The sequence below is a fragment of the Pavona decussata genome, unplaced genomic scaffold (genome assembly GCF_977016875.1).
Source record: "Pavona decussata unplaced genomic scaffold, jaPavDecu1.1 SCAFFOLD_156, whole genome shotgun sequence".
Lineage (NCBI taxonomy): Eukaryota > Metazoa > Cnidaria > Anthozoa > Scleractinia > Agariciidae > Pavona > Pavona decussata.
Window position 1 is genome coordinate 6,899,778 of NW_028145568.1, and position 20,828 is coordinate 6,920,605.

At 38.4% G+C, this 20,828-nt stretch overlaps 2 protein-coding genes across 3 annotated transcripts; one reads left to right on the plus strand and one right to left on the minus strand.

Annotated features, from left to right (window-relative positions):
• Window positions 1-1,672: 1,672 nt before the first annotated feature.
• On the minus strand, window positions 1,673-13,667 carry LOC146465593 (WD repeat-containing protein 55-like). 2 transcript variants are annotated; one of them, XM_085128659.1, is made up of 9 exons: window positions 13,624-13,667; window positions 12,080-12,195; window positions 10,353-10,450; window positions 9,326-9,413; window positions 7,732-7,804; window positions 6,494-6,600; window positions 5,743-5,842; window positions 3,974-4,143; window positions 1,673-3,002 (listed from the first exon to the last, which is right to left on the minus strand). In XM_085128659.1, exons 1-9 carry the CDS (start codon window positions 13,627-13,629, stop codon window positions 2,765-2,767), a joined length of 996 nt encoding a protein of 331 aa, XP_084984785.1. In that variant the 5' UTR covers window positions 13,630-13,667; the 3' UTR covers window positions 1,673-2,764. The 2 variants fall into 2 exon arrangements, with proteins under 2 accessions (XP_084984785.1, XP_084984784.1); XM_085128658.1 differs by lacking the exon at window positions 13,624-13,667 and adding an exon at window positions 12,925-12,953.
• LOC146465594 (acyltransferase PGAP2-like) lies at window positions 12,972-20,828 on the plus strand. Its single transcript, XM_085128661.1, has 5 exons — window positions 12,972-13,209; window positions 17,766-18,039; window positions 19,638-19,744; window positions 20,084-20,192; window positions 20,386-20,828. The coding sequence occupies exons 1-5, from the start codon at window positions 13,057-13,059 to the stop codon at window positions 20,523-20,525; spliced, it is 783 nt and encodes a 260-aa protein (XP_084984787.1). The 5' UTR covers window positions 12,972-13,056; the 3' UTR covers window positions 20,526-20,828.

Below are 20,828 nucleotides of genomic sequence, written 5' to 3' on the forward strand. Positions count from 1 at the left end.
TCACGTCTTCCTAACCATAGTTGCATAGAATTTGCAGAGACTCTCTGATAGTGTTTAGTTTCTGGCTGCAACTACTCCTGCTTGCCAGAGCACTTGCGATAAAATGACACCTGCGAACCCCTTCTAGTTTGAAGGACGAAATTGATTCCCAAGAATCCGGTATTGCACTTTCAGAGATAGTTTGTAGCATCTACAGTAATCATTTGGATTTTCCGACTTAGGCTTTTTTGATAAACATAATTTTTTGGGGTTTCAACATGAGACATGGCGCGCGCAAGAGAGAAACAAAATATCGCATTGTAAAGGACAAGGCGTTAGGGAGAAACAGAATGTCGCATTGTAAAGAGGAAGGCGTTAGAGAGAAACAGAATGTCCCATTGTAAAGAGGAAGGCGTTAGAGAGAAACAGAATGTCGCATTGTAAAGAGGAAGGCGTTAGAGAGAAACAGAATGTCGCATTGTAAAGAGGAAGGCGTTAGAGAGAAACAGAATGTCGCATTGTAAAGGACAAGGCGTTAGAGAGAAACAGCATGTCGCATTGTAAAGAGGAAGGCGTTAGGGAGAAACAGAATGTCGCAGTGTAAAGGACAAGGTGTTAGAGAGAAACTGAATGTCGCATTGTAAACGACAATGCGTTAGGGGGGGAGGGGGGAAGTGGCATCCATCACGGTAAATTTAAAACTGCAAATGGTTTGAACCCAGGGGACATGTGAAAGTACATAAACTATGATCACCCGGGTGAATGTAGTCCTGCGAAGGACTGTTTGAGGTGATAGAACCGGGCTGACGTTTCGATATCCTGAGCGGATAAGTCGTCATCAGAGTAAAAAAAATTGTGGAGTGGCAGTAGATGGTATAAATGTCTCTATTTCTTGACATGATTGGTCAACAAAGTCGAGATGATATTGGTCGTTTGTCAGTTATACCAGTTCACTGGCAAATTGATTGGTGCGTTTCGATCTGTCTTTTGTAAGTCAAAAGTCCGTTGGTCTATTGTTAGTAAAATCGTCTATTGTTTGTCTGTTTTGTTGATGTTATGTAAGGAAAATATTCATATCAAGTATTGGCTGGAAGACGCAGGAGCATTCACAAAGCGCTCCAGTATTCAAAGACGTTTCAGTTCTTTGTTTGAACATTGTACTTGTACCTGAAATCGTCAAGTGATATTGGGAGTTCTTTTAAAGAACGAGATGCAAGACCGTGGCTGTCTTAATAAGCCTGCGTGCAGACGTGTCCTTTCGTTCACAGTTGAAGGAGATTTGATCCGTTCGTGAGGAAAATGTGGTTTGTTTTATATGCCTTTCAGCAAAAACATCGCGAAAACTTTCAGGATTACAAGGCTCCGTCCATCAAAATAGTATTTCAGTAAAAATTGACAATCAAACCAGTAACGAGGTGGCGTGACGTGGATTTCTACAAGCGCTCAAGTATTTTCAGGCTTTACCTCGGTGTAAGAACCTGAAAAATCACAGCTGACTTAAAACAAAGGAAACAAAACAACAAAACACTACAGGGAAGGAAAACAATAACCTACAACACAAAGAAAAACCTGTCAGGTTCTTACACCGAGGTAAACCCCATTGAATTTATTGAAAATCACACGTTTATTTGACTGCCCAATAAACTCAACAGATATACTTGTACAGCTTTACATTATATATCACCCTCCCTACTTGCAGGTGTCAAAATAACATGTAATTTTCACTTGTTCGTGTGTGACGGGTAAACGTGCAAACGAGAATATCGCTGGAAGTTTATTAATGCTTTATAGCCTATAAACAACAACAACAACAACAACAACAACAACTACAACAACAAAACATGTCATGCTTTTCCTTTGAAGCCCACCCTGTAATCTCCACCATGTCTGCCAAACAATAAACTCGCTTCCAAAATCATGGGAAACTCAACATAGCGTCCATGAATTCCAAGACTGAACCATATAACTGCTATAGCAGGAGATTATTGATCAATTTAATATAACAGTGGCCACACTCGTTCTATATAAATTTGCTGTGGTCATCTTTATTCGCCACGTTGCCCACGATCGATCAAATCTTTGTCTGCGGAAGCGTGTTGGAGGAAACCAAAAGTGAAGCTCACCAAGCTTCGTAGCCATCCCTCAGTGCCGCTCGATTTCTGCATTCTTCAGCGGGAAATGTGTAGAAAAGCGCAACAACTACTTTAGTGAAATCAAATTTCTCAGGATCATATATAATAGGGACCTTACGAAAACACGACGGAGACGGCAACGACAACGCCACAAAATAAAAGGCTAAATGATCAAAGACAATCGCTCTGAACGTGCGTTTTATGTTGAGGTACATTTCTTGCTGTCTTCTGCGAAAAAACAACGTGAAATGACCAAATTCCAGGTTTTGTGGGGAACGGACGGTGAATTTTTCATTCTCTTCCTTATCTTGAACGCCACTCTTACCAATTTGGTTCCTGGTTAGTTTGACGTTTGTGTAGAAGTAGAAAGAGTTAAAACAATCGCGAAGTAGCACAAATGAAATAAAGTTATATTTTCAAGTAACGTTTTTGTTGGCGTTGCCGTCTTGCCTCTAGCAAACCGCTCACAAGTGGTTGTTGGTTTTCTGGAAGCTATCTTGTAACAGTTGTAAGTCGAGAGCACTGAGTGTCAGCATCACGCTGTTGAAGAATCGATATGAATCAACTAACATCTCACTTCCACATACGCCTTCTCATTTCTACACTATTCTAAAAAAACGCCCGTATCTTTCACAACCTGGCAGCTGTAAACGCTATAGATCAGCAAAGAAGTCGTTTGTAGCGCTTTCCGCAGTGGTTTTGTCTTTCCTTTTACTCCCTGGGCCCACGGAAAGGGTTTTTAGATGTCTGACGTCCCAGAACTTAATAGTTTGATCATGTGAACAGCTGGCCAGCATGTCACCATCTCGAGACAGGCGCATTCGTTCCACAGGAAAGTCGTCGTGTTCTCCAATGGTACCAACAAAGCGGTTTGGTAAAATATGCACAGCTCTGAGAATCGAAGCACATAAACTGCAGTTTAGTATCACATCCACTTTTTTCGCAGTAAAATCCGACATGTTGGACTAAGGGTAAAATTAATATCGACCAAAATACAGTGTTTGTACAGGAAAATCATAAAATCTGATGTGAAATATTCTCGTTAATTTGACATCTGACTAACTCAGGAATTGTGAAAGAAATGCGATCGATGTTACGTTTTAAGCCTGATGAATAGATAGATATTTTATTTCATTTCACACAGCAGCTGTCATGAGCTGAATTACGTATTAAAACTACTACAATCAATAAAAAGAGAAGTTACTTGTAAAAAAAAAAGAAAACATATGAATACACTTGCGTTCGACGTAGAAAGAATGCACTCGTCTCCTAATACAGATTGGAGTCGAGATTGTATGGGACAACAGTGATTGAATGAATAGATCTTGGGACGCGTATCTGGCATCCCCCGCAGATTTTGCAGGGGCGGATGACATCATCACCAACTTGGCAAAGGAGAAAGAGACTGGGATCGAGATCATCGATAGCACTCCCTAATATTTGATTATTACTAGTTTATAACCATTTACACGAATACACTATGATGTAATAAAACTGTTCAGTTCTTCACTCTGTTAGTTCTAAAATTCACATTTCAGGTGCGGGCGTGCCTTAGGGCGTATTTAGGACAATAATCTGGCGGTAATAAATTATGCAGACCTGACGGTGCGCCTTATCTTCCAAGATACCATCGAAAAGGGATTCACATAAGCCTTTATGGTGATCTGCCAAAGGCTCCATTTCTAAGCTTTCTAAGGTGCTACAATAACTAAGATTGGGGCAAATGACAGATAGAGCCCTCTTCTGAACAAATGAAATATGTATTTTTCCAGTCAGGGACACCAATCAAATCCCAGGAATTGCATTATACAATGATCCAGTTTTTAATAATTTGTATTATTCATTGTATTAACGTACGGTACCTGATTATGCCGTCCATTGATCCTGTACAAACTACACTATCACTGACGGCCACACAGGAGTCGATGGATAATGGGTGACCCGGAAAACGGTCACTAATGTCACCCCACTCGCCCCACGAGAACAGGTTTAGGATGCCATCACCAGTGCCACACACTACCTTACGTCCACCCTACAAACAACAGAAACTCTACAGTGAATCCGTATATCACGCCAAATCCAAGATTACTTCAGTAGTAAATACATAACACAATGGGGAGAGCTCTGTCACCACTATAGTACACCAACCCAATTTTGTCATGAGTTTCAAGTTACGTCACACAAGAACACCACAGATTGGTATTATAGACTAAAGAACGACATCAACGACACGATAGACTAGACAATATAACAACACAATGGAGTTTAACAATGCAAATGGTTTGAACCTTTTTGTGATCATCCGTGAGAGTGTAGTCCTGAGAAGGACTGTTTGATGTGACATTAGAGAGATTAAGCACCACGTTTACGGCAAACGGCAAACGTGAGATTCGCGTTTATGTTTGCTTGAAAATATGAGTACGTAGATGAAAATAGTACAAGATAATTCTGGCCTTTAATTCTAACGCAAAAACACTCAATTTTTCTGAGAAACTGAAAACAGCGAGCGGCAAATGAAGGATAAACATGGTCACGTGGTCATTCCGGCCGTTTGCCGTTTGCCGTAAACGTGGTGCTTAACCTCTCTATTGACTAACGTTTCGACAACCTGAGCGGGTCATCTTCAGAGTCAAGTGAATTGTGGAACGTCAGTAGATGGTAAAAATAGAGAGATTTGGCATCGCGTATAGGTGAAACGCGAACGGCAAAAATGACCACGTGACCACCATTTTCCCGCCATTTTTCGCGTTTGTCGGCTGCCGTTTCTACGTGAAAACAGACTATTTCGCGTTTGCCGTTTACGTGAGAACTACGTAAGTATTTCTTCCTTTTTTGTTACACATATGAGTAGTTAAATGTTGAAAACAAGTACCCCAATAATTTTTCCGGCAAGTCATACTAGGGCAAATTAACTGTCATGTTTAAATATCCTTCATAACTCACTCCTTACCGCACTTTTCTTCATGAACTCACCGCAGTGAGTCGCAAAACAGCTGAAACGTGAAACGGCAAGGTGACGTTTGCCGTTTCACGTAAACGCGATGCTAAACCTCTCTAATGTCTCTGGTTGTTGACCTGATTGGTCAACGAAGTCGAGATGTTATTGGTCAGACAGTCTTCACAGCCAATAACATCTCTACTGTCGAAACGTCAGTCAATGTCACTAAACAGTCCTTCTCAGGACTACATTCAGGTGCCCGGATGATCAAAATTTACGGAGTAATAACATGCACATCGAGCATCAGCAGGCTAGACGTCACCGCTATCATCTAGAAAGGATCTAAGAAAAATTTGTAACTTAAGGTTTGTTTGCACATTTTACAGAAACTCAGGTTACTTTTGAGGTTATAAGTTTCAGTGGGATTCTACTTTCAGAAATATTTAGCAGCAAAAGTAAAGCTCGCTAATTTCAAGGAATCTTCACACTGCACTTTCGGAGATTCGCTCTATTTCCATCGCACTTGCACAACTTACAATCGTATTTTATCTCAAGTTTGCTCTTTTATCACGCAGACTGTAACTACATTTAGGCTTTCAATTACAACTGTATCAGCATTTTAAAGTTTTTGCGTCAGGGCACCATCACTTTTAAACCTTGAAGTAGTATAACAGATGAGTTTATTGAATTCACCTTGACAACAGCAACTGAGAGAAGTTCACTCTCCATGTTGTCTGACCTCTGCTCAATCTTTTGACGTCGAATATTAAACACTGACAAAGTACCATCACCACTGGTGAAGAAAAAAAAAGTTAATACAAATACATGTATAATTAACAATTAGATTATGAGCTCGAAATTTCTATCGCGTGAAGGTGAAGCCCAAATCAACTATCACGCATAGAAATTGACAGTGAATACATGTAATCTAATTGTTTAAGTACAAATCTACTAGTCATAATCAAAACTTAACAAGACAAGTTCACGTTTTTATTGAATAATGATATAAATAGGTCAAACCACCCGCTACTCACTCTACTCACTATCTACAACAAAATAGATAGTGAGTAGCATAGCCAGTAAGAGAACAGCATTTGTGATAGAACGCTAGTAGATTCATACTAAAAAACTATATATGCTGTAAGTCAAGGCTTAACAATGGACGTACTCCAATGTCATGTGAGCACTTACATTTAGGACTACACCCACAAGAGCCAAGCCCACAAGTCAGAATAAAGCTGGAATAAGGAGACCTTCATTGTGAGCATGCCTTAATCAGTCTGCTTGCAGAATTGTTCCGACAGTTTCACTGCTCACACCTTAAATCCAGTGTACTCACTTGATGAGCAGTCTGAAAAACTAGTCTTTACATAAACCAAACCAGTCATGCTTTATTCTTGTTTTAGATTACACTGCCAGACAAACATCTCAGAAGACTGCACACCTTGTTGCTAGAAGCGTTCTTTTTTCTACATCACAGGTCATATCAGAGATGAAGTCTTGATTATCTGCCACTGTCAGCACACTAGCTGCTTGTCTTGTATCCCAGAACTAGCAATGTAGAAAAAAAAAACAGCAAACTAAGTTATTCATCGATGAATCGATCAGTCAATCTATAACAAGCTTTTGAGGAGGTTTAGAACATGAACGACAAACTAAAAATGTGACGTCCACTTTTAAGTTAATTCTAAGCCTTGTAAACTAACGTAAAAAGTAAAGTTGCAACACCAGCCTTGGTGGCCAATACAGACCAAGCTTTAACCCACTTTCTGTAACATGAGGTATCTTCATGTAGGGATATTACTACTTTTCCGGGTTAGGGTGCTGGTATTACAGTGCTACCACAGCACTTTGTCACCTATATCCCATAATGGATAGAGAAACAACACAACAACGCACACCCAACCTGCCTTGAACCAGTGACCCACCAATCTTCCAATCCAAAGTCTGCCTTAAAGTCTGATGCTTTAACTACTACACCACCACACCTACATGTATTGTAGGCTCGCTGGTCCTTATATATTATCTATATGACTATAAATATCATTTCAATTTGTTCTCAACACAGTTGAAGCAATGCTAATGAGTTTCAATAGACCTCCAGTCATAGCCTCTTCTTCCTGTTTCAAATGAAGTTATCATATCATGCCTCATATTCCCATGGATCAAATATACATTTTGTAAGCAGAGATTCCCAGTCATGTTGAATGCTGAATAAAGATATGTACATGTAAAGTGGTCAACATGATGATTAATGTGAGTCAAAGTGGAAAAGTCTACATTGGGGAAACAGGGAGCTCTACACCAGATACATATACAGTACATTTATAATTCATAGAATTAAGGATCATGGCAGCAATACAACTTGTCTGTACCCAAACCTCTGCCATTCTGAGCACACCTATGAGACCAACCATTACTCACTTTGGTTCAGTATATTGATTGAGGCTATCAGCATATCCCATGTAAACTCATAGAGACGAGAAAACTACACACATAAGATTTCACCCTAATAACACCAACAGAAAATTAATAGCAGAATACATTATCTCAAGCAACAACATAGTGCCACAAACTGTATTACTCTTTATTATTGGCAAACTAAAAAAAAATTGTGGTATGACATCACAACCCCTGACATTGATCACTTATTAAACTCTGCATCGTCTGACGACAACTTACCTTGACACAGCCGTCATCATCACCACTGGCCATGAGTTTATCAGTTATGACCTTCAGGCAGTAAACAGGGGAACTGAATGATCAACAGAGAAATAAATGTTAAAGCAACAGTAACTTATCAAAAGATTCAAACTGATATAAATGTATGCATGTTCCTCTGCCAGTTGGTATTCTTGCCAAGTTAGTGTGTAGACAAGTTACACAGGAAAGTTCCATATCAGATATGGTTTGCAAGGCAGTCCACACAGCCAGCTAGTTCACCCAATAATAAAGTAGCACTCAACCAGGAAGAATACTCCTAGTTGCCTAATGCTACCGACTGAGATACAACAATAAGCTGTGGCCAACTTTACCTACATTGTACCTATCTTACAGTTGAGTAATTATTAGAGAAACAATGTGAAAATTGGAATGCTTTTCAAAGGAAATAACATACACATACAGTGACTATGCTGACCAGTAAATCACATACTGTACCTCAGGATACAACCAGGGATTTTGGAAATACGTACATTGTATTTCAATAACTGACTGTAAATCCGCAACTACAATCTAACCTTTGTTAAGCAGCCAGTCTATTAAGGGGCCACCCTCTTTTTAGCAACCACCTGTCAATGTCCCAGAAATGCTGGTAATTTCAGTTTTTTTAAGTAAACAAAACTTCTGCTAAATGGCGGTCACCTCTATTAAATGGCTGCAGCCACCTTCTTGACATCATAACAAGTCAAACCTATTGTTTTATACCTCAATCTGTTAAATGGCTAGCAAAAAATTAAGTTTGGCTTAGCTTCCTTTCTCCAGGTGAAGCTGATTAAATGAAACAGACTGGTGTGTCAATGATCACATATTTGACATATTTTATTTAAACAGTCACAGCATGGCACTTCATGATATCACTATTGACTCTACACCCATTGTCCACCGGACTATTCAAAGTCCTGCACGTAGTTTTTCACAAACAAATTAACCATTTCTCAGTTTTTGTGGGTACATGGAAATAAAAGTACCATGGCTGTCTCAGTAATTTTCAGAATTTAACTGACAGTACTTGGTTCAAAAGCCTTCCTTGTTTAGCTTCTTTCAGATCTATTTTAGGTGATGTTCTTTCGACAGCTGTTATTCATATTGTCTTGAGTATGCACAGTTATTACAGATTTTCCTATTTTGATGACACTGTCATACTTATTAACATTACGTACCTTAATTACATTGTACAAATGTATTAATGCAAAAAATGATGCCAGGAACATTTCTCGGAACAAGGGAATTATCTTGACTATTCTGTAGTTCTGTTAGGCGTCCAAGCATTATTGTTTATATTTAAACCAGGCTAAAGGTACTTTGTAGACACAAACATGTTATGTTTTGTGGTTGTTTCTTTTTTATTGACTCTGGTTTTCATTAACGTTGTGGATAATTTTGTGTGGCATTTGTCTTTCCCTCTATCCCCCACTTAATTGCTAGTGTTTAGCAAAACTCTATTGCTAAAGTGGCCAAGCAAATCCCCAAGGGTGGCTGTTTAATAGAGGTTTGCTTAAAAAGGCTAGGGAAGTGAAAAGTTGCCATACGTGTATGAACTTGAATGCTAACATACTTGTGTGCTTTTTTAATTGAATGTGCAACTCCTCCTGTATTCATGTCAACTGCCTGCAGTGATTTATCTTTAGATGCAGTAAAAAGGTCTGAAATCAAACAAACCACATATTCATTAAAAGTTACACGCAGATCACAGACAATGATTCACACAAGTCAGATAAAATATGTAGGAATTTCTATTAAGACATTGCAGTAGTACAGGGAATTCTGTGATGTATACACTGATTGCTTAGGTATACACTGCGGTAAAACCAATGTTGCCAGACAGTAATTAATAATGAACTTTAAACTGAAAATCTTGGTTAGTGGAACAGGTGTCTGAAAAACATGAATGCTGACTGATACAGAAACAAATATTAAATAAATTGTTGCTAAGATGTTGTAGTATGTGTACCCAATATACAACATCTGAGCTGGTTGGTCCATGAGTAAAAAGCATTCTAACTGGTTCCCTAAACTGTTAAGTTCAAAAGTTCACTATGCAGAAGAACTACATAATTATTATGTCTTCAATTTCCGTGGCATGTAATTCTTAATATAAGAATATTATGTACTAAATGTTTAAGGGTTAATGAACTGGCTTGTTTCATCCATACCAATGACACATTGGTGTTTTGTGTCTCAGATCTTACAAACTCAGTTACTGTACAATTTAATATTTTTCCACTAACAGAGCTGGCCTCATGTTTGTTCAGATTATCTGATTAACTATACACAAAACAGGTTCAAAAGTGTAAAGTGGTCAGTTTACTTTCATACAAGAAAACATTGGCTAAAGAGAATTACGTGTTATGGAAAAATGCTATTTTTCAAATGCATCATGGAATAATTTTTCATACTTTCTTTTTTTAAAAAATACAAAGAACAAAACACTGAAATACAAGAAACAAAATGAGTGGTCCAAACGGTATTGCACAAAATGGGACAACAAGACCCATGCAACAATTAAACATCATTAAAATATATATACTGTAAGATACATATGTATCTAAATATGTAAGTATTAATATTTTCATAATACTTACACAAGCCATCTAAGGAGAAGGACAATGCTCTGCAAGCTTTCTTGTGATGCTGAAGATCCAGCAGCAAATGGTTGTCTTCACAAATAGAGTATGAGTGACTGAGGGAATGTAACAAGATAATTAGATAACATTCTATAAACACGACATTACACATACACCTACAGTGAAATACTGTGCGTTATAAGCAAAGACTTTCTGGTGCAACGCTGTGCATATAAGCAAAGACTTTCTGGTGCAACACTGTGCTTATAAGCAAAGACTTTCTGGTACAACACTGTGCTTATGAGCAAAGACATTCTGGTGCAACACTGTGCTTGTAAGCAAAGACTTTTGGGGTTGTTACCAGTGCATGGCAGCTGGCTAAATTATGGGTGACCACTTGTCTACGTTGAAGATAGCTAGCTAATAATAATTATTGGAGTTTGGGTAAAAAAAAAAATTAGACTTTCTTCAGTTTACAACCAGCTGCTTTCCTTGTGAAGTCAGCTTGTCCAAAGTTTAATGAGTCCTAACAATATCAAAATGGTTGCTATACATGCCAAGCCATGGGCAACTAATTTTGGCTGTGCCTGTATGCATAAGATAGTGGCCAAACCGTGGACTTTTTTTGTGGCTTCCTCTTACATCCACATTATAAGTTTAAATCTATTTAATGGTTGAGAATTAAATCAGTTGTGCTGAATGGTAATGTTGTACAGTGTTTATATGTTGTACAATAATTATTTATACATGCAATTATAGTATGAATAAGATGGTGGCTATACCACAGGCTTATTTTTTCTTCCCCTTACATAATTTCCTTGTTTACAATTCAACTTTAATACATGCATAACTATTTCTATTTAACTTTTAAAGCTTAATCCCAACATATTATATGTAGCCAAAATAATACTCCTTCAGCTCTTCATTTTTATTTACTACCATAATAGTACATGTACACATGTGTTGCCAGACAATGCGCGTAGGAAATTAAAGGACAGAATACATGGCCCCCTTTAAAGTGGCATCACTTTGGTGGGTTTCTCGGTGAAGAAAAAAACATTTACTCAATCAATGGCATGGAAATAATAAGAAAATTTAACTCTAGTGGCCTCTGTTGTTTATATGTCAACTTGATAGATTATAGAAAGGGAGGATACACCTGCAACACACCATGCTTCATGTATATAGGTATGTGCTGCCATGAAGGCTATGTTTATGTTTAGTCTGGGATAGGCTATGTACATCTCGAAATCAGAGAGTTTTGGTCTGGAATTCATAGGGTATCATTGAGTCTAGAATAGGGTATTATTAAGTCTAGAATAGGGTATTATTGAGTCTAGAATAGGGTATCATTGAGTCTGGACCAGGTTCCCAGGAATAAAAATTAAGACTTACATGTAAGTCCAGGATTAATCTAGTCTAGAATAGGAAGGCAATATGGAGGAATGTGGTCTGGTATAAGGAAAGGGTTTCAGTGTCCCAGCAGCACACCCCCACCCCTCTCCAGAGGATACAGTAAAACAATAGCATGTTATCTTCAGTGAGTGGCCAAGCTGCTTTCGTGTGGATGTAATAAATAGAAAAGGCATTTTTTTCATTGGCTAATGCTTGGTGGCTTACCAGTAGACTGACAAGCTACCAAGCCAGTCAAGTAGAAGTGGCCCTGCAGTTACCCCATAATTGAGCTTATTGTCTGCAAAGGTAATCTGCAGACTAAACTAGATAATAGCATACACTGTACTCACACAGTAACTTTTCCTTCAATCTCTCCAGCAGCAATAATATCTCTGTTAGGATGGAAACTAAGATCAAACACTTGGCTTTTGAAACTGAGGTCACCTGGAACACCACCATCTGTTTCCTGTTTATCAAACACAACAGGAGTCAAGCTTAAATTTAAAATTTAATAAAAAAAAAAATCACACCAACTTCATGGTATAAGGAAACTGGTCATAACAAGTTTGTTCTAAGAGGACCCACCTTGTCTGGGGTAGGGGGGGGGGGGAGGGTTATCTCAGACACCACCCGTCTCATGAACATTACCAACAAAATTTTATTGGCTTTAACACAGAAATATTCAGCTAGCAAGAGTCAGCATTGCTAGCTAACTAAGAAAAACAAGGTTTGAATCTTGCTGTCATTTTTTACTGCTGGATAGAGGGGTGGCTATGCAATAAAGACACCATCTTTTGAGGTTGAGGGGGTGCAGGCAGAGGCCACCATCTATTTTGGGGTTTGGTGGGTCCTGTTCGAGTATAGTAGTTTTGACCACTTCCCTAATTTTGTGGAGACCTTGGTAAAAATCATTAAAAAAAACCGTTTACCATCCTTTGCTCTATTACATGGAAGGAAATGGTAACAGCACCAATGACAACCACGTGTATACGTACGCTATGGAATTTTAAGCTTACAGTCGTCTTTCACTGTTCTTTGGCGTCACACAACGCTGCAGGCGTTCGTTGTTTTTATCGTTATTTTTATTCTTTTAATAATGCCAGTAGTTTCAACTCTCAAAAACAGGCTACAGTTCTCCCCAAATGGCTATTAGTATAAAGACAAACAACAACACAACTGTTTACGTTTCACAAACCTTCGATAGATCTGCCATCTTGCTTTTATCAGGACGCATGCTCAGTTTGTGCAACCGCTGTACAGTATCTTTAAAGTCACAGTCACCGCAACGGGGACGTGGACAAACAGACGGAACAAAGACGGAGCAAAGATGGTGACAGACAACTTTCATTCAACTTTTGTTTCTTTCTCTGCGGACAGTGTTATTTTATTTATTACTCTTTTGCCGCTGCTATCTTTCGCATCTTGTGTTGCCATTGCCCTCGCTTGGCATTATGAGGAAACTACACGAACGCATTGTCATGTGAGTAGTCAAATACAGTACCTTTTATCACCTTTTATATAAAAGAGGCGTTTATAGGCCGGATCAACGCTTTAGCGCTGAAATCTTTTGCCATTGATATTCTTTCAAATTTTTGGCTCATTCTATATGTCATTAACGTAAACGAAAAATCAAAAACGGGTTAATTTCATCAAATTTGTCTCGGAGATAAAGCGCGCACGCGGATATGGCTTCCATCATTATTAATACTGGAGCAATATTGAAGGAGTCTTAAATCTCACAGTAAAGAAGACGTCACAGCCACCATAGGCGAAATTCGACAAAGCATGGGTCAAAATAACCTCCCACGTAGTTGTTTTTAGAGGACTCGTATTACCTCCAACCCGCAAGTCCCCTACGAGTCCCCTAAAAACGAGTGCTAGGGTCAAAACGTACCTGCATGAATAATTCTAACTTCTATCATGATCATTCGCATTACCATACATTTCAATCACGATTCTGAACTCATTAAACCGGTGCATCAATACACCTGTACAATATGACTGGCACCAGTAAGGGTTGATAAAACAGTCTTTGTTTCAAAATAAAATATGTAAAAGCGTTCGACAGTCAGTCTACTGATAAACAGATAAAAATATGTGAAGAAATAAACCGTAAGGAAAATATAAATTTTGAGAATAATATGTATAGATTAAAGGAAAACATATCATGTAAGAAAAAAATGTTAAAAGCATACTAAAGGTGCTAAAGCTAATATTTGAAACTGGTTGTCCCGGGAACGGGCGTGAATTATTGTCTGCCTCGACAGTTTTGGCCTTGCGCCATGATTCCATTGTTTCAGTGCGTATACAATCGCGATATTCGCTTAGCACTTTGGTTGAAAAACAATAGTTCTCGGTGTGTTCTGACGAAAGCTAAGACCTCGAAAACAAGGACCTAACACCTAATTAAGACCCCGAAAACTAAGATCCTTTTTTTCTTTTTCTTGATATGTCAGTTTTCCGGTTGGGAGTTAAGGCCCGTTTAAACGGTTTCAACATTAGCTTCAACGCGTTCAACACTTTGTTGAACCAAATGTCGGGGACGTTTGAACAGGTCGTTCAACATTGTTGAAAGTGTAAAAAAAATATTGAAAGCTTGTTGAACGCGTGTTGAATCAAATTAAAACTTTTATTCAACATCGATACAATATTTCCTTTGTTCTCGAAAATGTTAAATGGCGTTGAAACGGTTTAAACACTCCGTTAAGTTTTTGCTTCCAACACCCGTTCAACTTTGTAGAAGGAATGTTGGTCTTATGTTGAAAGCGTTTAAACGGGCCTTTAGTTTTCGTAATTAGCTTTCGTAATCACGAAAACTAAGACCTCATCTTATTTTTCTTGCTTATCCATTTTATTGAACTGAGATGAGTCGGGGTTGAAAGAAGCAGTGTTATTTTCCCTTATTTTTGACTTTACTGCAATAAACTCGCCAAATGTTCAGTTGCTTTTTATCGCACGTGAGAAGCCCCTCGAGAATGTTGCTGATGTTTGCATACCAACACGCACTAACCAGTGCTAGCAATAAAGTTACCAAAATACACACAACTTTGTAAAGTATACCATTTTTTGAGGCCTTACCCTCAGAAGGGAAGTCAGTTAAATTGGTCTCGCTTCCCGGGTGACTTCCAGTCACTTTTCCGGTGGGTCTTATAGTTTTCGTAATTACGAAAACTAAGACCCCATATATATATTTTTTCCGGAAGGATAATTAGCTTTTCGTAATTATCAGAGAATAGTGTTTGAAACTGTTTGCTTTGCTGGAATGCCTTACTTAAATGTTTCAAGTGACATTGGGTAAGTCAGTTCATATACACGACACAAACACCGTAATACAAGATCATCATCAAATATTCCTGTAAATTATAAATAAAAACTGTAACCGACAAACTATAACTGAGAGTTATTCCATAAAATAAAGATCAAGTCATAGTTAAAACAACCTGCCAACACATATATAATTAACAAAAAGAATCACGAAAATAACTTGAAAGTATTGTAATGACAGCAGTGCTATGGTATTATGAATATGCTATTGCTTGTTCGTTGCCTGAACTTTCGATACCTTGCATGTGAGCGGGCAAGTAAGCTCATTTCCATCGAATTCACAATTCAGCTGTATATGGTTTTCAGAGGTATAAAACAATAAAATGATTTTCCTTTGGGAAATAAATTTTATTTTATGTCATAAATAACCGGCGAAGCGACAAATTTGAATACGTACGCACACTGAAATGCTCCGAATAAGGGAAGAAAGGCCCAAATTGGATCACTAGGGTGGATAGAACCCAATTGTCCGATTTTTAGTAGTTATACCTTCAACTTTCACCCACGGCTTTTTACAGAAGAAATTGTATCTTCAATTTAAGCCCAAAACTAGTATATTCGCCCGAAAATGGAGAAAAATCGACCTTTTTGCATGTAGGTCTTTTTCAGGATCGATTTTCTGACAATTCAAATTGTCTTCCAAATTTTCACGCACGGCAAATGGAAGACGGATCTTTCCTTGAACAAAACTCGTTTCAACTTTGAAAACTGGTGAACAGGAACCTTTCGCCTTTGCAGTTTGAAAACTACTTGTTGGAGTTTGGTGTGAAAACTGCGCGGTTGAAGAGTTAATGTTTTAAGCACACGACTGATAAACAATGGATGTCAAACTAACAATACCCATTCAAGAAAACCACTTAACTGTAAAATATTCTCAGTTATCCGGCTAATTTAAACAGTAATCTTGATGGTGCAGCTGATTTATTGGAAAGCCTGTCGCCTATTGTTTGTTACCTCCAACATGATTTGCTATTTTCGGCTTTTGAGTATGCTTTCTGGTAGCCTGTGAACAGCCTCCCAGTTGGGGCGAAGAGAATGTTAGGCGGAGCGGGGTGAGCCGAGCTCAGTTTGGGGAGCTGGATATTTCTCTTCGCCCTATACCCCACTTGGGAGCCTGTTCACATGCTAGCTTTTTGGAAGCAATCCTCGAATTATGCTTGGATTTTTAAATTGAATTTCTCTGCTGTTACTAACGTTTCAACTCAACTTTAACACAAAACAACCAAATAAAAGCAAAATAAATATATGAGCTCATTCCTTCCATTGCAACTTTGTGTATGGATGTGTAAGTCGTTATTTAAGCGTTTGCCGACAAATATCACTTTTTTAACGAAACAAGGGACACAAAGAGTTGTCACTTGGTGCACTGCAAAAAGGATTGGCAAACGAAGACCTAGAAAAAACGTACAAACAGGTGTACCATTGGAGACTTATTACTAGATTGAAGCATCTTTTGGTAGAATCGTAGACTGATTCGTAAAATCGTAAAACATGAAGAATCCGGCAATCGGAGAGTGACTAGTAGTAGAAGGATCTTACACTGCTAAGTACAATAGTTTATATATACTATTTTCTAGCGCTAACGGCGACTATCACTTTCTTCTACCCTACACTGAGACAACTGACTTGATTTTGCAAAATTTGACTTTTTCGTTGCCGGCTATCACTTTCTTCGATATGTGCATGGTCATGTGCACAAGGTAAGCTCACGGAAATTAGAGCTGAGTTGATATCACTTTACAAACAACTACCCACTACGCCAGACCTCGCGGCACCAAATCATCTTTTCCATTGATTTCTGGTGTAAAACAAAAAAAGGAAAATGAAGGCATTAGCACGTCTTGGTTTCATTATTTGTGCCACTGCCGTGCGAGAAAAAACCTCTGGTACCCAGGGTATGCTTACATGCGATCAATTTAGTTCGGCAACGACAGTAGCACAACGTTTGATACGGGCCAGAATCTACGTTCACGGTCCTTGATTTTCTTTGGTAAAAATACTTTAGTGAAGCAAAATCGTCGACGTGTGAATTTTGTGTTACTCATTATTGTTTCGGTTGTTCGGACACCTTTTGACAGGAATGAATGAGTTAAATACGTTTTCAGTTTCATAGCGCTAATTTATCATTCCGTTACTGTTGTTCACATTGAAAAACTTTGCACCCAATATAAAAGTCGGAGAATATGAAAATTTTAACGAGAAGTGAACACATTTTTCTTCAATTCTGTGGCCAGAAAAATTTTTAGTTATTGAATGCATCTCTCTGGCCCATTTCCCTCTGTAATGCTCTGGAATGCCTTTTAAGGCTTTTTCTTTCTTTCATTGTTTGGTTATCAGAAAAATATAGCAACAATAGTAATGACATCACAAGTGGTACTGAAGGACCATGATCCCCAGATGGCGGCTGGTATTGGCCGCTGTTATAGAATCAATGCTCATAAGGAGGCCACATATAATGTTTTAATTGAGCAAGTTCATTAGCTAGAGTACTCCAAATCTTACAAGCTAGCGCTGTAATGGAAAGCAGCATTTTGAAATATCCAGGTAAAAATTTCTCATATTATGGTTTTTGAAAAGGGTTTTCTCAATATTTGAATCCAAATTTCTAATATGATTTTAAAAGGCCTTCTGAGCAGATATTCGATTTAAAAGTAACATTAGGTGATCCTGAAAGGTTATTCAGTTGGAACATTTGACATTTTTTTCTTTTAGGTTCCAAACTATTTACCTTCAATCAGTGCTGCGATAGGTGGACATATGCCTGAGAAGTTTATCTGGCGAATGGGAATTGCTTTGCACTGTCTTCCACGAATCATACTGTTCCCTCCTGCTTTTCATAAAAATTACAGAAGCACCCAATCCGGTCGGAAATACAATTTAACAACTTGGTGGTTTTGGCTGCTTAACCTTGTTACTTGTATTTTGCAAGTGGTGGAGAATGGAGCTCTTTTAACATTAACCTTTATTTCTTCTACTGACAACTTTGGTAAGTCATTGGTAAAAGCTAAGTCTATTGTGATTGCTGCATATATACCATTCGGTATTCGATTATTCTGGGCCATTTGTTGTATTTAGAGCTACATTTAAAATACATACCTCCTTCTATTTACCACCTCACCTCCTCCTCAGTTGATAACAATAGTGACGGATCCAGGATTTTTGAAGAGGGGCTGGCTAACCTGACAGAGCCACATTGGAAATTACGATTATAACTAGTAATAATCAAAGAGTAGGGAGTGAGTTCGATGAACTCGATCCCATGCTCTCTCTCTCTCTCCTGTGCCAAGCTCAAGTTGATTATGATGTCATCCGCCCCTGCAAAATCTGCGGGGGATGCCATATACGCGTCCCAAGATCCATTAATTCATTCGTTGATCTATTGATTGTCCCATATAACTCGACTCCAATCTGTACTAGTAATAATCAAAGATTAGGGAGTGTGTTCAATGATCTCGATCCCAGACTCTCTCTCCTCTGCCAAGTTGGTGATGATGTCATCCGCCCCTGCAAAATCTGCGGGGATGCCAGATACGCGTCCTAAGATCCATCCATTCATGCCTTCATTCGTGTGGAATTCGTTGATCGATTGTCCTATACAATCTTGACTCCAAACGCAATTATGAGTACGTTCTTTCTACGTCGAACGCAATCAGTACAACAATAAAATAGCACAGGAACCTGAATAGCACACTATACCATGATTTTATTTGTAGATTAAGAATATATTTTACGTAGGCTGTGATCGAAACAAGAAAACTAACCAATTATTACACCCCATACAGTGAAGAACCCATCATTCTCCTTGTTCCCTGGTGATCGGTATTGCGCGGCCATGCATTGCGATAGCGGCCAAATCGGACGGTATTACGAATTCACAAACTGATCAGCTCGTAATTGGGTCTAAATGTTTAAACGTTTGCCCCAGATCCCATTTCCAGTGCCCAAATTTAATGACCAAACCCCATTTTCCCATTGAAAAAAGAGCAAATTTCAGTTCACGTTTTTCCTCTTCAGCACCGTCATAATGAAATGTTATTTTTTTCTGTATTACTGGTACTATTGCGTGTACGGTTAAAATTATGAACAATAGCAACGCCCCAAAATATAAATGCCTATATCACAGTAAAATGTTCCTGATCCAAGCTTATTTTTTTGGAGTAGATATGGTAACTTTGGTCCCACATACGTGCTTTCATTCACAAGTAATTATTCTCCCTTTCTACAATATCTAGCCTATTAAGCCGCTTTTTGTCTGCTCACACTCGCATTTCATTTGGTAGCCACAGGAGTGTAGCTACGATTTACAACAGGAAACATTTGGTTACAGGTGGAAAATCTGGAAAATTCCATAAGCACCAACTGCTTTTCTCGTGGAAAAATCAAGAAAAGCTAAGTCTTCAGACAACTATTTGGTTCACTTTCCGTCATAATTCGCAATCATTCGCAATCACCATGAAAATCAATAACCAAGAATCGAGTCTTAGAACTTCTCTCTAAACTAATACTTTGACTCAGTATGACTATGAGAAACCTCAGTCTAAACATCGTATTGGTTGTTAAACGTTTTCCAATTTTCTGTTTCAGCTGTCCACGAAAACTCCTTCATCGTATTTATGGTGTGTGCCATGCTCTATATGTTTCTTTCATGTTTTTTGTTCAAGTTAACTTCCCGCCAACCAATTACAGCTGAGGTACGTAGCATTTGTTTTAGAATACTCTTATAACGGCTTTCTTGTCAAAATAGATTTTATGTTTATGAAGTTTACAAACTATTTACAGACTTTTCTGCCATTTACGTTTCCTGCAATTACAGGGAAGATCCCCCGGTGTTAAACAGTGGCCGTTTTTGAGGGTTCATACAGAGCCCACTTGAGAGACAATCGAGGGCCCAACTTTTCAGCATGCTAAGAAAATTAATAAACGGGTAATCAGACTAGTTTCCGACAGCTGGCAGCACCCTGTGGATTGAAAAGGCCAGAAGGTACCACTAAAAAGCTTTAACTCAGTTGCTGTAATTTATTTACCTCTAGGAACACACTTCATTGAAGAGAAAAGTTTCAATTATGCTCTTCAACTACTGCTCATTTGGTCTGGCGGTGTATTTTTTCTTCAGACACAATTGGTACTGTGAACAAGGAAGTATCCTTTATTCAGCAACATACCATGCTATAGAATTAACTGCACAATTAGTCAATTAACAGTGTACTTTATCTTTTTGACTTCAAAAAAGAATGTTACTGTTTAACTTAGTTTCAGACGTGACGTAACTTTTTTACTTATTTCTGCAGTTTTGAATTCTGTTCTTTTCTTAACCATTATTTTATTGCTGCAGTTTATACTCTGTTTGCTCTGTGCGAGTACTGCACAATTGTGTCAAACATAGCCTTCCACAGCCATTGCTTGGTAGTGCATTTCAAGGGAGCTGTTTTGTCTCTAGTCTTCAATGAAAACAACCTGTCAAAGATGAACTGAATAATCTTTGACGGTCGTCTTTCGGTAGAACGAGACACCTAGATTGGCCATTGATAATGCATCCTTTGAAGGCGTTGTATTAGTGTGGTTAGTTTGTCACACTATTGACTTGAATGTCGACAGTTTAAAACCTTTTGTAGGCCAGCCTGTACACTATAGTGCACAACTGACCTCACTATGCACAGTTGCATAAATGGATACCAATTAACGAGAGGTCCGATCAGCATTGGTTGGATTGTATAGCAATAGAGAGAGTATGCTGTCAGGATATTCAACAACTACAAGCAAGAGACTATGAGGTAA

Excerpts from the sequence above, each read along its gene's own strand:
- LOC146465593 (XM_085128658.1), bottom strand. Across the intron at positions 5,843-6,493 it reads AGAACGCTTCTAGCAACAAG|TGGTGATGGTACTTTGTCAG; the intron begins GTGTGCAGTCTT and ends TTTCTTCACCAG. Across the intron at positions 3,003-3,973 it reads TCAATGGACGGCATAATCAG|AGCTGTGCATATTTTACCAA; the intron begins GTACCGTACGTT and ends TTCGATTCTCAG.
- LOC146465594 (XM_085128661.1), top strand. The coding sequence starts at position 13,057 with ATGGTGACAGACAACTTTCATTCAACTTTTGTTTCTTTCTCTGCGGAC. Across the intron at positions 13,210-17,765 it reads CTACACGAACGCATTGTCAT|GTTCCAAACTATTTACCTTC; the intron begins GTGAGTAGTCAA and ends TTTTTCTTTTAG. Across the intron at positions 18,040-19,637 it reads TTCTTCTACTGACAACTTTG|CTGTCCACGAAAACTCCTTC; the intron begins GTAAGTCATTGG and ends TTTCTGTTTCAG.